The 14,195-nt window shown below is 44.1% G+C and overlaps 1 protein-coding gene across 1 annotated transcript in view; it reads left to right on the top strand.

The window, feature by feature from the left end:
* The window catches only part of MYO5C (myosin VC), a 113,589-nt gene that overhangs the window by 11,966 nt on the left and 87,428 nt on the right, over window positions 1-14,195 (top strand). Inside the window, exons 2-7 of the mRNA XM_061157176.1 lie at window positions 2,714-2,824; window positions 5,480-5,645; window positions 6,207-6,351; window positions 9,713-9,869; window positions 12,785-12,928; window positions 13,637-13,718. Of these exons, the coding sequence (XP_061013159.1) occupies window positions 2,714-2,824; window positions 5,480-5,645; window positions 6,207-6,351; window positions 9,713-9,869; window positions 12,785-12,928; window positions 13,637-13,718 (805 nt within the window). The remainder of the gene's footprint in view (window positions 1-2,713; window positions 2,825-5,479; window positions 5,646-6,206; window positions 6,352-9,712; window positions 9,870-12,784; window positions 12,929-13,636; window positions 13,719-14,195) is intronic.

Raw genomic sequence — 14,195 nt, 5'->3', positions numbered from 1 at the left:
GATGCCTACGTGTTGAATCTGTAAATTAATGGCTAGATGGATGAATGAACAAGAGAGTAAAGAACAAATAAATGAATGGATGACCATAGAAGAATGTGAGATGTGGGGTCCTGGTCAAAGCAAGAGCAGTCAGTGTATGATGCTGACAGCACGCATGGAGGAGAGAGAAGAATGGCTCATAGCGTTCTATCACAGCTGCCTTGTAGGGACATGGCAGTCACTTTGTGTTTATCTCAAGCAGCATTCAGGAACCACTGGTGAATTCTGGAGAGTGATACTGCCTGCTTCCCAGTGTATGAGTGTGAATTGTTATATTGCCATAACAACATACCATAGACTGGGTGTTTCAACAACAGAGGTGTATTAATATTTTCTCACAGTTCAGGAGGCTGGACAGCCCCCGTTCAAGGTGTTGGCAGGGTTGGTGTCTGGTGAGGGTTTTCTGTTTGGTGCAGACAGCTGGCTTCTCACTGTGAACTCCCATAGCCTTTCTTTTTGTGCATGCAGGGGGAGAGTGTGTGTTTGCAAGCTCCACTGTATCTCTTCTTATCAGGACATTAATCCAGGGCCTCGTGACCTCATTTAGCCTTAATTATACCTCTTAAAGACCCTGTCTCCAACTATACTCTCATTGGGTTTAAGGCTTCAACATTTGAAGTCTGGGGAGGGGGAACATTTCGGTACATAGCAGTGTGGTTCAAGAGCCTAAGGACTTGTACATCAGCATGGAGCCAGGTGGGAAACTGAGCTTGGAACTTCTGCATTTCCCATGGAGGGAATCCCTGGCTGCTGACCAGTGCGGTAAGACTGTGATAACACCACTGTAACAATACTTCCACAGCATTTTACAAAGTGCCGTCAACTACACATACCCAGTCTTATTTAATTTTCCTGGCAAATCTATGAAGTAGGTCTTGTGCCCATTTTGCAGATGAGAAAAGTGAACAGGAGAAGTGTCTGGCCCCGAGCCACATAGTCCGTTAGTGGTGAAACAAATCCCTCTGTTCCAACTCATGTTGCAGTGCTCAGATCTTCCCACTGAGGGGCTCACAGATTTCCTTTCCACTCCCAAGCTTTCCTTTTCAAGATGTATTTAGGAGGTTTTGGGAATTCTGTTACCTGTGACATGAAGCAGCTAGACCTGGTGTATTGCAGATACACTCGAAATTACCTCAGGGGCTTCCCTGATGATCGCTCAGTGGTAAAGAATCTGCCTGCCAACACACAAGACACAGGTTTGATCCCTGATCCAGGAAGATCCCGCATGCCGCAGAAGCAGCTAGGCCCATGCACCACATCTATTGAGCCTGTGCTTTAGAGTCCAGGAGCTGCAACTACTGAAGTCTGAGTGCCCTAGAGCCTGTGCTCTGCAACAAGAGAAACCACCAGTGTGAGAAACCTGTGCACTGCAACTAGAGAGTAGCCCCTGCTCTCCACAATTAGAGAAGAGCCCACACAGCAATGAAGACCCAGCACAGCCAATAAATAAATAAATAAAATTATTTTTAAAAAATTACCTCGGGCTTCCTTTGTGGCTCCGCTGGTAAAGAATCTACCTGCAATGCGGGAGACCCAGGTTCGATTCCTGGGTTGGGAAGATCCCTTGGAGAAGGGAAAGGCTACCCACTCTTGAATTCTGGCCAGGAGAATTCCATGGACTGTATAGTCCATGGGGTTGCAAAGAGTTGGACATGACTGAGCAATTTTCACTTTCAAAAATTACATCACAAGCAAAAATTAGGTAAAGGCATTCCTAATGAACTTCAGTTCAGTTCAGTCACTCTGTTGTGTCTGACTCTTTGCGACCCTATGGACTGCAGCACACCAGGCTTTCCTGTCGATCACCAACTCCCAGATTTTACCCAAACTCATGTCCATTGAGTCAGAGATGCCATCCAACCATCTCATCCTCTGTTGTCTCCTTCTTCTCCCGCCTTCAATCTTTCCTAGCATCAGGGTCTTTTCAAATGAGTCAGTTCTTCACATCAGGTGGCCAAAGTATTGGAGTTTCAGCTTCAGCATCAGCCCTTCCAATGAACACCCAGGACTGATCTCCTTTAGGATGGACTGGTTGGATCTGCTTGCAGTCCCAGGGACTCTCAAGGGTCTTCTCCAACACCACAGTTCAAAAGCATCAATTCTTCGGTGCTCAGCTTTCTTTATAGTCCAACTCTCAAATCCATACATGACAACTGGAAAAACCATAGCTTTGATTAGATGGAGCTTTGTTGCAAAGTAATGTCTCTGCTTTTTAATATGCTGTCTTAGGTTTGTCATAACTTTTCTTCCAAGGAGCAAGCATCTTTTAATTTCATGGCTTCAATCACCATCTGCAGTGATTTTGGAGCCCCCCAAAATAAAGTCTCTCACTGTTTCCATTGCTTCCCCATCTATTTGCCACGAAGTAATGGGACCAGATGCCCTGATCTTAGTTTTCTGAATGTTGAGTTTTAAGCCACCTTTTTCACTCTCCTCTTTCACTTTCATCAAGAGACTCCCTAGTTCTCCACTTTCTGTCATTAAGGGTGGTGTCATCTGCATATCTGAAGTTATTGATATTTCTCCTGGCAATATTGATTCTAGCTTGTGCTTCATCCAGCCCAGCGTTACTAACATAGTGAACAGAGAAAACTTTCCCTGAGTCTAGTCATCTAACGATTTGTATTTTGCTTTTAAAGTGCTGAAATTAAACCTGTCTTATTCTCTTGGTCAGTATAACAGGGTTTGGATTCCTGATTCTGAAGAAGTTTGGAAGTCTGCTGAAATAGCAAAGGACTATAGAGTTGGTGACAAAGTCTTGCAACTCCTGCTGGAGGATGGAACGGTGAGGGTCCTTGGTCCTAGCTACCTTGATGTATAAAGGAGGAACCGTGGGGTGTGTACAGGAGGGACAGGCAGATGTTGCTGTGGGTGCAGCCCATGGGTGGGCACATGAGGAGGCAGCTGGTACTGTGGATCCAGCTGTGTTCTTATACCCGTCCCAACCCACCCTGCCCCCACCCCACACTACCTTAAGATATCAAATGTCCTACATCCGCTGAGCCTCTCTCTGGAATGAGAAGCAGTGGACAGGTCTGTGTTCTGTGCTGCCTTTCTGGGGATTCAGCAATGTTGGGAGGATGCTGAAATAAAGATTTTATTTTGGTTTTATGAGTCTCAGCAGAGACTGGGTGTAGATGAGAAACTTGGAGAGGAAGTTATTTGAGTCGTTGAGCTATAAAGACATCTTACTGGATCCATAGCTAGGCTGACCTTAGGTTTTTAGAATCAAGTCTCTGGGTGCAGAGCTGGACAAAGGATTTTCATGATATATCTGGATGTGGGAGTTAGTCTGGGGAATATCATGTGAATATTAAAGTGCTGGAATTTTCAAGGTATGGAAATGTCTCTTAGAGACAGAGCACGATATTGCCCATCAGTCAGACTGTCCTGGATTTGGGGGTCATTTCCTGAGATTCTGGAAAGAGAGACAAACACAGCAGTTTAAAAAGGGCACATGCTCTAGAATCAGACTATCTGGATTCAAGTCCTGCCACAGCCACTCACTAAGTCTGAGCCCATGAGTCCTCGCCTTCATTACATGTCAACTGAAGTTAGCAGCAGCAGGACCTCACAGGACTGCTGGAGACCAGGTGAGGTCATGCTTGGGGGTGTGTGCAGATGCAGGGGACAAGGCCGAGATGCTGTTCTTTCCACTTAGCCTTTCCTTTCCCAGCAGATACTCCTGGGGAGCCTCAGTCATCTGATTAGGGATCAGATGGCTTTGGAGAGAAAAATCTCAGGGCGGCAGTTGCAGTGGCAGTGTGTTGCCTTTGTAACATGAGCAGGACTTCAGGTGGCCACATTCCTGGCCCTGAACCAGCTGCCCGGACAGAGGAGGAGGGGGAGAGGCAGGCAAGGTGACAGGCGGCCACACTGAGCTTTATTTAACCCATTGTCTATACCATGAAGGACAAAGCCTGCTTTGTGTAAGAGAATGTCGCCCCTGTCTCCAACAGTCAGTCTCATGTTCTTCACATTCACATTCCCCCCTCCCCCAGAGACTGTTCCGTTCATCTTTCCCTCTGTTTCTTTTACACATAAAATGTACACGTGTGTACACACACACAGTGGCTCAACTGGAAAAGGAGGCTGTTGATTTAAAGCAGATAACAGAAAAACTCAAAGTAAAAAATTATATATGAGTAGCACTTTTCTTTATCTTATTCTTGAAAGTGTGTAGGTTAAGAATAGCCTGCTTGGGGCAGGTCCGTAAACAAAACTGCATTGATAACGAGCGAGCAGCTGCTCCGGGGACCTGTGCCCAGCTGTCCTGGAGTGCCCCGAGCTGCTCTCCTTATGGAAAATGGCCCAACACATCAAACCCCCTGCCAGCGCTAACGAAGGCATCACAACACAGGCTTCAGAGTCAGCCAGACCCATCTTAACTGTGTGACCTTGGGCAAGGAGCTTAACCTCTCTGAATGTCTCTCTTTAACTCTTAGTTTGGGATGCCATGCCCTCCTTGGAGAGCAGTTTTGAGGATCAAGTGGAAACCAGTGCAGAGTACTTGGCCCAGGGGCTGCAGAGCGGGCTCTTGCTAAGGGGGCAGCTGGGTCTCCTTCTGCACCTTGTGCCTTCCTGGGAAGGTGGAAGGGAAGCAAACCTGCTGGGTGACTTTGCTCAAGTCACTTCCCCAAGCTGAGAAATGAAAGCTCAGGAAGGTAGAACAGGTGGTAAAAAGGGCCCTGAGTGCTCTGACACCTACAAGACCCACAAGACCTTTATTCTGCTCAGGCAGTTACTTCCGGAATACTCACTGGTTAAATCCCACAGAAGAGGGGCCATCCTGGGCCAGTTACTCAGTCCAGGGCTGAGGTTGATAGAAACAGGCAGCCCTGCAGCAGGAGACGTGTGCCCCTGGGAACACAGGCAGCTGCAGACAGGAGTCACCTGCACAGGGAGCTGCCCACAGAGAGACTCACCCACATCGGCTCCTTTGGACACTCCTCACCACAAGAATGTCGACTTCCAACAGAGATGCAGCAACCTTAGAGCTTCAAGGGACCTTAGATCACTGAGTCATTTAGCAAAAGAATCTTATTTTGAAATGAAAATTTTCGTGGCACCCAGAGGCTGAATCACATACAAGTAGAGCCCCTGTGTCAGAAATCGGACAGGGTGCCCAGGTCCCTGGCCATATGGCTTCCTTGTCACCCCTCATTGAGGGCTCTGTAGCTCTGAGGACCCCCAACCCGGTCCAGCTTGTCTTTTCACAGATGAGAGAAGGGAGAGCCAGAGAGGTTGAGTGACACACCCTAGGGCATACAGTCAATACCTTGATTCCCTGGCTCCCAAAATTCAGATTATTTTCTCACTGCTATACATATATTTGTTTTCCAGAGTGCCAAAGAGGGGTAGATAGGAAAGAGGGCAGTGATTCAGCAGAAACACTCCAAATCTTTTACTTGCAGAGCTTTAATTTCATCTTTGTCCAAAGGAGCTGGATTATTCCGTTGATCCTGAATGTCTGCCTCCACTTCGGAATCCTGACATCCTTGTGGGTGAGAACGACCTCACAGCCCTCAGCTACCTCCACGAGCCTGCGGTACTCCACAATCTCAGAATCCGTTTTGCAGAATCCAAACTCATTTACACCTACAGCGGTAAGGAAAGCAATTCCAGGAGAGCAGGAATGACACTGAAATTTAATGCTTGCTGTCTACAGCATCCTGATTATGTTTTAGATTATGTTTATATTAGAAATGGTCGACTTCTGTCAAAATGTGTAATCACACCTAAACATTTGCCCAGATTTCTATCTAAAAGATACAGACATCTGAATGTAGAATATGTTATAAAATGAACTATCTAGGTAGGAAGAGTCTTCAACAAAAACTAAGATTGGACTACCAAGAAAAATGTATGTGGGTAAAGCTTGTGTTTGAGTTTCTATTGGGTGTGATAAGCTTATTACTGGAGCAATATTATCATTATGTTTACACTGAGGATGGTTAAGAGCCTCTCAGTTTTAGGGCATTGCCATCTGCCATCTTGTCTAACCTTAAGAGTGGCCTAGAAATGTCGGTGATGTCATCAGAGAACTGAGATTCAGAGCATAAAGTGACCTACCCAGAGTCACACAACAGGTTTAATGAGTAGCTGAGCTAAAAGTTTCTCTAAAGACCTGAAGAGGTGACATCACTGCATCCAACATCTTTCCTCAGGAATCATCTTGGTGGCCATGAATCCTTACAAGCAGCTGCCGATATATGGAGATGCCATCATCCATGCCTACAGTGGGCAGAACATGGGCGACATGGACCCACACATATTTGCTGTGGCAGAAGAGGCATACAAGCAGATGGCCAGGTAGGGCTTCCTCTCATTCTCCCAATGCTCCTGCATTTGCTGGGCCCTCACAGTGGCAGGGAGACAGCTGGCCCAGTCTCATTAAAAGTGACCCTCAGGGACTTCCCTGATGGTCCAGTGGTTAAGAATCTACCTTGCAATGCAGGGGATGTGGGTATGATCCCTAGTCTAGGAACTAGACATGTTGCAGAACAACTAAGCCCACTGCTACAACTAGGGAATCCATGCACCACAAAGATCCTACATGCTGTTCCTAAGACCAACAGCTAAATAAATAATTATTTTTAAGTGAGCATCAGACTGGAGGGGGTGCTTGGTAGAGCAGACTGACTTGTACCAAATAGCAAATGACTGTTAGATATAGCTGACCTGTCTCCACCAAGTCTCCTGGCTTTACTCCTAGGTAGTCCCGTCGGTCCTATCAATCTGAGAATAATCAGTGCTTTTCTTGCAGTGTGTTTGGTTGGAAGAAAATTGATTTATTCTCCACTATGAGATGTTTAGGCTTTTTTACCCAGCCAAGTCAGAAGACTCTAACGATAAATGAGCACAGGTTTTAGCTGTAGGATATTTGAAGTTTTATGCTAATTTTGCCTCTTCTTTCTCGTGTGGTATGTGAAGTTCTTATTTTGTTAGTACAGGACGAGACACTCTGCACACACTCCCACACATCACCCTGAGTGCCCTCAAAAGAGCCCATGATGAGGATGCCCAGGCAGTGGTCAGACGACTGAGATTTGAAGCCATCCACCCAAGGTCACTCAGCAAGAGAAAGGCAGAGCTGGGATTTTCCCTCAGATTTCTAGATTCCATGTGTAATTTCTTTTCCTCATAACTATTCTGTTTTGTCTTCAGCATCCTGATCTGTAAAAGGATCTTTGTAGATCCTTACAGTTTGCAAAAGAACTTTCATAGACAGTGGTCTTGTTTGAGTCTGGGAACACCTCTGTGAAGTCTTATAAGCTGCCATCAGTGCCTTATTTCCAGATCAAGATTTGAGACACAGGACCTGAATCTGCTACTATTTACCTGGACACAGCACTGAGCTCCCTCAGCTTCAGGGTCCTCATCTGTGAGCTAGATGCTCAGTGACTTAAACAACATAGAAATGCATGATTCTCTCGTGCAGAAAAGTCTGATGGGCAGTCCAGGACTAGCATGCCACCTCTACCACTGGGTCATCAGAGACCCAGTACTTGCCAGCATCCTGATCCTTGGGGCAGGACCCACATCCTCAGGGCCAAGCTAGTGCTCAGCCCTCTTCTCTCTTTTCTAGGCTACAGAGTGTTCCAGGGAAAGGGCGTGTCCCTCCTGGTTAAGGAGCCCTCTCAGAAGCCCTACAGAGCACTTCTGCTCATAGCTTATTGGTCAGGATCTATTCACATGACTGTGCCTAGCTGCAAGGGAGGCTGGGATATGTAGTCTTTTGTATGAGCAGCAACATGCCCACTAAGAACTGGAGCTTAGACCCTAAGAAGCATGGGGATGATGACTATTGGGTCTAGAATTATCAATTAATAACCAATCACCTGGGACACTTGAACCCCATGTCCTTAAGCTCAGCAGGTATTCTCCATGCTCCAGTCAGGCCATGAAAGACTCTGAGACTCCCTCTTCTTTGAAACACATCAGAGGCTGGGAGACAGGCCAGCTTTGCTCTTGAGGACACCAGCTAGCCCTGAACCTGCCATCCCTACTCAGGTGCTATGACAAATGATGTTAATTCTCCCCCTTTCCTCAGCCCTGGGGTAGCATGGAGACTCAGGAGCAGAGGGCAGCCACGCCTGGCAGTGCCAGGAAATAAAAGATCTTAAAGATTCCCCCCAAAATTGCCAATTAGCTTGGCTTCTGCTGCAGCAAGTTTCCTTTCAACCCTAAAACACTACGGTTCTAGGATTTACCTTGGCCCCTGCAGGTCTCCAGGGCATCTGCAAGATTAGGATCTGTGTGCCTCAGAGCATATAGGACTACTCCTGGGTGTCAACGGCATGAGCTCATTGGAGCTTCAGAGCTCAGCCAGGTTCAAGCTTGAAGAGCCAGGTTCCCCTAGAGGCCTGTCTAACTGCAATGGCATAACTGAACATAAAGCAGGCTCTTGTTAGATTTGCTGATACTACACTGGGAATCAGGAGAGCTGGCTTCAGTAACCCCAGAGTGTCATTCATGTCCTTAGCATCTTAACATCCTCTGTGGAACCAGGGACTCTCTCTCTAATGTCCTCTCCAGAGTTCCCAGGGAGGCTGTGTGTTCTGTGCATCACCGAGTCACTGTTATAGTCATCTGTAAAATGGATATACAGTATGTGGTTTAGGATTTTTGTGAGGTTTAAATGAGAATCCTTGTAAATTATTCACCAAGAACCTGACACACAAGCGGTGCTAGGATGGCACTGTAATAAGGTTCTACCATCATCATCTTATGACATGAAGTTTAGTGCTTTTTTTTAAGATCTCCATGTTATATAACAGAGTATGTTGGCTTGTGGAGCACACGTTTCCAGGCACATCTCAATTAATTGCTCTCAAATAATGTCTTAAAAATGTTTTTATATTTAAGTGAAAGGAGAAAGGAGGTAACACAGGCCTGAGACTGATGTCCTTAGAGACTTACGTGCAAGTTTGGCCCATGGTGAGCCTTTGGGAACTTGGATTTCAGGAGGGTTCATAGAATTTCCTAATTGCTGAGTAACAATTATGAGCGACTCACTATACCTAAACTATTTGTGTGAACAAGGTGGTTCAGGCTGAACATCCGCTTTCCTTCTGGGCATCTGGAATTTTGGTATGTGATAGGAGAGGATACCTGTGTGACCAGCCCCCAGTAAAAACCCTGGACACTGAGTCTCTATTGAGCTTCCTGGGTAAACAGTGTCTCCCATGTGTTGTCATAATTCATTGCCGAAGGAAATAAGTGCATCCTGTGTGACCCACCTGGGAGAGGACTCTTGGAAGTTCACACCTGGCCTCCTCTGGACTCAGCCCATGCGCCATTGACCCTTGCTGATTTATTCTGTCTCCTTCTGGTGTAATAAGTCTTAACCAAGAGTACAAATGTGTGCTGAGACCTGTGAGTCCTCCTAGTAGATCACTGGTCTGGGATTGGCCTTGGGAACTCTCAGTACAGGGGACACAGCAGGAGGCAAAGTTGTGCATTCAGCAGGATCACAGAGAAAAAGACTAGAAGGAAATTCACTGGCATGTTAAAAAAGTTACTTTAAAAAAAAAAAAGTTACTTTAGCATGATAAAACCAAGTCCCTTCTGACTTATCTGCATTTTTATTAGTGCGCATGTATTGCCTTTTTAATGGGAAGAAATGAACATTTTAAAAGAATTTTTTAAAAAATCCTTTTGTTTGCCCTAGAAACAATAAAAACCAGTCAATAATTGTAAGTGGGGAGTCGGGTGCTGGAAAGACAGTGTCTGCTCGCTATGCCATGAGGTACTTTGCCACCGTCAGCAAGTCCAGCAGTAATGCTCACGTGGAAGACAAGGTCCTAGCATCAAACCCCATAACTGAGGTGGGTACCCTGTGGGGATGGGGAGTGGGGGCAGAGGCGTATGTGTGGAGACGTGGGCTGGTTCATGTATATAGGTGTACCTTGTTTCATCACGCTTTGCTTGATTGTCCTTTACAGATATTTCTTTTTGTTTTTTTTCTTAAAACTAACTGAAGATTTATGGCAACTCTGTGTCAAGCAAGTCTTATCAGCTCATTTTTTCAAACAGCCTTTGCTTATTTTTTGTCTCTGTGTCATGTTTTGATAACTCTCACGGTGTTTCAAACCCTCCACCAGCAAAAAGATTATGGCTTGTTAAAGGGTCAGATGATGGTTAGCATTTTTTTTTTTAGCAAAAAAATTTTTTAAATTAAGATGTGTACATTGTTTTTTAGATACAGTGCTATTTCACAGTTAATACACTATATAGTACAGTGCAAACATAACTTATCCACACTGAGAAACCAGAAAATTCATGTGACTTTTATTGTGACATTTGCTTTATTGCAGTGGTCTGGAACCAAAGCCATAGTGTCTTCAAGGTATGCCTGTATGTGGTCCTTTAAAGACCAAAGAAGTAAGGGCAGGAAAGAGCCAGGAAGTCTGTTCCCCGGTGGGATTTGTAGGAGACTAGAGCACGGATTGCTGGTTCCAAAGCTTCTTTGCTCTACCTGCTGGGCTAGAAGTTCTACCATCAGGATTTTAGGAGTCCCCTGTTTACATTTATATCCCAGGGGAAATTTCCTCAACCACAGACACAACTGGTACACTGAGACCAGCAGTGTTCTCTAGCCAACCAACACCAACTTTCATAAGCTGATTTTTAAACATTCAGGAATTTTTTTGCAAGTTATTTTTAAAGCCTTGGTAGCTTGAAATCAGTCATGGTGGAAATATTTACACCTTTCAAATTGGTAAATGTCACATATCCAGGCTCTTCCTCCTTCCTTCCCCAAGACTGACTCATTAGCACACCACTGACTTGGGCAAACATATGGGCAAGGCTGCCTGTGATGGCACCAAGGAGTAAGGAGACAGCCCTCAAGGAAGAAAGAGCATCTGACAGCTCAGGGGAGAGGGAAATGAATCGATTTGGATTTATTTGGAAGCAGAGCAAATAGTTAAGACTGTTAGATTCTTAGACCTTTTCTTTCTGTGCTCTCGAATCAAAGTCCTCAATGAATATTTATCAGACCACCTATTTTGTTCAAGTCACTATGCCTGATAATACAGGAAGTAAGGAAAAGATTAAGGTCCAATCCCCAAGTTTTAAGACTCCTCTAACATAGCCTATTTTAAACTTAAATAGAAAGATAAATCACAACCCAAGATCGCAATAAAAAGGTTGTCAAGAAACACTGTGCTGTTAAATGCCCACAGGATAATATTGTGTGGCTGTTTCTCTAGGGTTGGTCTCACCTTCAGTTATAAGCTCCATGAAGGCAGGACCATGTTTACTTGGTTCATCTTCACCTACCAAGCATGTGGACCATGGCAGGTGCTGAGTAAACACACGTTGTCTGAAAGTATAATGACCTGGACAAGAGCACAGTATTTGTGCATAAGAAAGGTACTTCTGTATGGAGGGTGCCCAGGAAGGGAGAGAACAAGAAGAGAGACAGAAGTCAAGAGCAGAAGTAAAAAGCAAAAATCATGCTCAATGTGGGAGGGATGGTAGAGGGCTGTTTTTTGGTTGGGTAGAAAGTTTGAGTAGGGAAGTGATAAGGGATAAGGACAAAAATAAAGGTTGGATGAAGGAAGTGGACTTTAAGCATCTCTAATAGTTTAAGCATAGATGAGTTGAGGCACTTTATATTGATACTATCTCATTTAATCCTCCCAACTCTGTAAGATGCATCCTTATATTACAGATAGAGAAACTGAGATTTGGAAAGATGCTTGCTAGCATCTCACAGATAGTAAAAATGAACCTGGGGCCATGAAACATCAGAACCCATGCTTTCCCTGATCCTGCTCAGTGTCTATCAGTAAAATTGAGGAGAGCCTTGAAGTAAGATTGAGGAGATCCTCCTGCCCCCAATCCCTGCCAGCATCAGGGTCTTGTCCAGTGAGTCAATTCTTTGCATGAGGTGGCCAAAGTATTGGAGTTTCAGCTTCAACATCAGTCCCTCCAATGAACACCCAGGACTGATCTCCTTTAGGATGGACTGGTTGGATCTCCTTGCAGTCCAAGGGACTCTCAAGACTCCTCTCCAACACCACAGTTCAAAAGCATCCGCTTTCTTCACAGTCTAACTCTCACATCCATACATGACTACTGGAAAAACCATAGCCTTGACTAGACGGACCTTTGTTGGCAAAGTAATGTCTCTGCTTTTTAATATGCTATCTAGGTTGGTCATAACTTTCCTTCCAGGGAGTAAGCATCTTTTAATTTCATGGCTGCAGTCACCATCTGCAGTGATTTTGGAGCCCGAAAAAATAAAGTCTGACACTGTTTCCACTGTTTCACCATCTATTTCCCATGAAGTGATGGGACCAGATGCCGTTATCTTAGTTTTCTTAATGTTGAACTTTAAGCCAGCTTTTTCACTCTCCTCTTTCACTTTCATCAAGAGCATTGGAAAAGACCCTGATGCTGGGAGGGATTGGGGGCAGGAGGAGAAGGGGACAACAGAGGATGAGATGACTGGATGGCATCACCGACTCGATGGACATGAATTTGGGTAAACTCCGGGAGTTGGTGATGGACAGGGAGGCCTGGCATGCTGCGATTCATGGGGTTGCAGAGTTGGACACGACTGAGCAACTGAACTGAACTGAACTGAAGGATATGTTTCATTCTCTGCAAGCCCCTGCCTTCCAGCCTCCCTCTCTAATCAGATTTTCCCCTAGCATACAGGATTGGATTTTACTATAACTGCTCCAAGAACATGAATGCAAAGGTTTTTTAGTGTTGTTGCTATGTTTTGTAGGCTGTTGGAAATGCCAAGACCACCCGCAATGACAACAGCAGTCGGTTTGGGAAATACACGGAAATTAGTTTTGATGAGAGAAATCAAATTATAGGTGCGAACATGAGAACTTACCTGCTGGAGAAATCCAGAGTTGTCTTTCAAGTAAGGATAAAAATATTAGTTAAATTTTCTTTTTCACCACCTATGTATAGTATGGCTCACATTTATGTATTCATTAGACAACCTGTGTTGTTTGGTGACTTGAAGTAGAATTTTCCTATCTTTCATTTGCAATGTGGGTTATTTTTTTCTGTTTCTTAAAAATGAAAATTGATGATAGGTACAGTATCAGTAGAATTTCACAATCAAGGGAAAAGTTTATGACTTTCAGTTTTAGGCACTTTAAAAATTCTTAGCATTTAAAGATTGTTTGTCTTTCTAGAACACAAAAACTACTCAAAATAGACCAAGTTGTTACTTTTTTTGTATTAGGAAGAGAATGGGATCAGAGCTAGTGAGGTGGGGTTTAAGAGAAAGATTCTTCTGTCCATAAAATGGAGAAAATTATCTTCATTTTGACGCAGAAGGAGAGAAAGAATAAGCCTTGTATTCCAAGGAGTTTCTTTAAAATTTCAACTGGTACAAGTTACATTATTCCCGTTTCATAGAATGTTTTTGTTTAATATCATTTTCTCTGAGGTGGTTATTTGGAAGGCGATCTTGGACCACCAAGTTGGGTCACAGCAAAAACACAGGTAGATATCCATATCCTTGAGATCAGATTAACCATCTAAAACCCTCTTAGGGAAAACCTCACATTTTCATTTGTAAAGGTCTGGTGTGATTTCAGGATTCCTCTTTATTTTACAGTCAGAAAATGAACGAAATTACCACATTTTCTATCAGCTTTGTGCATCCGCACAGCAGTCGGAATTTAAACATCTTAAATTAGGTACGTAATGCATGGTGTGTAGAAGAGTCTCTTTTTTGTGTAAGAATTTAAATTCTAGGTTAATCTCTTCTTATAATAACATCACTTTAAAAAAGTATTCTGTCCAAAAACATAAGATCCTTCAGTTCCAGGAGTGGAATTGATGCATTTAACTAAGAAGATAGATTAGTTAGGGGCATATTGGTCCAGGAATTAGGTACCCTTCAACCCCAGGGTTCTTTTCAAAGCTCCAGAGCAATGGAGATCATCCAGCTAGAATCACGAGAAGAAGGCTTTTGACCACTGGGACTTACTGATCTAAGTCCTCAAATTTTATTTTTATCTGAATTTCCTTGGATGGTCATTTTTCTAAGGTATGACATATTTCCCTTTCTCCTGAGACAGAGTATCTATATCATAATTTGAACGTTCTTGAAAATTCAAAATCATTGTTAATTGTAATCATAATTAATGAGCCACTTTTCCTTTAGTGCAAAC

This window comes from Dama dama, chromosome 12, assembly GCF_033118175.1.
Source record: "Dama dama isolate Ldn47 chromosome 12, ASM3311817v1, whole genome shotgun sequence".
Classification (NCBI taxonomy): Eukaryota; Metazoa; Chordata; class Mammalia; order Artiodactyla; family Cervidae; genus Dama; species Dama dama.
Note: the sequence above shows the minus strand (reverse complement) of the source record. Positions and strands in the feature narration are given on the sequence as shown.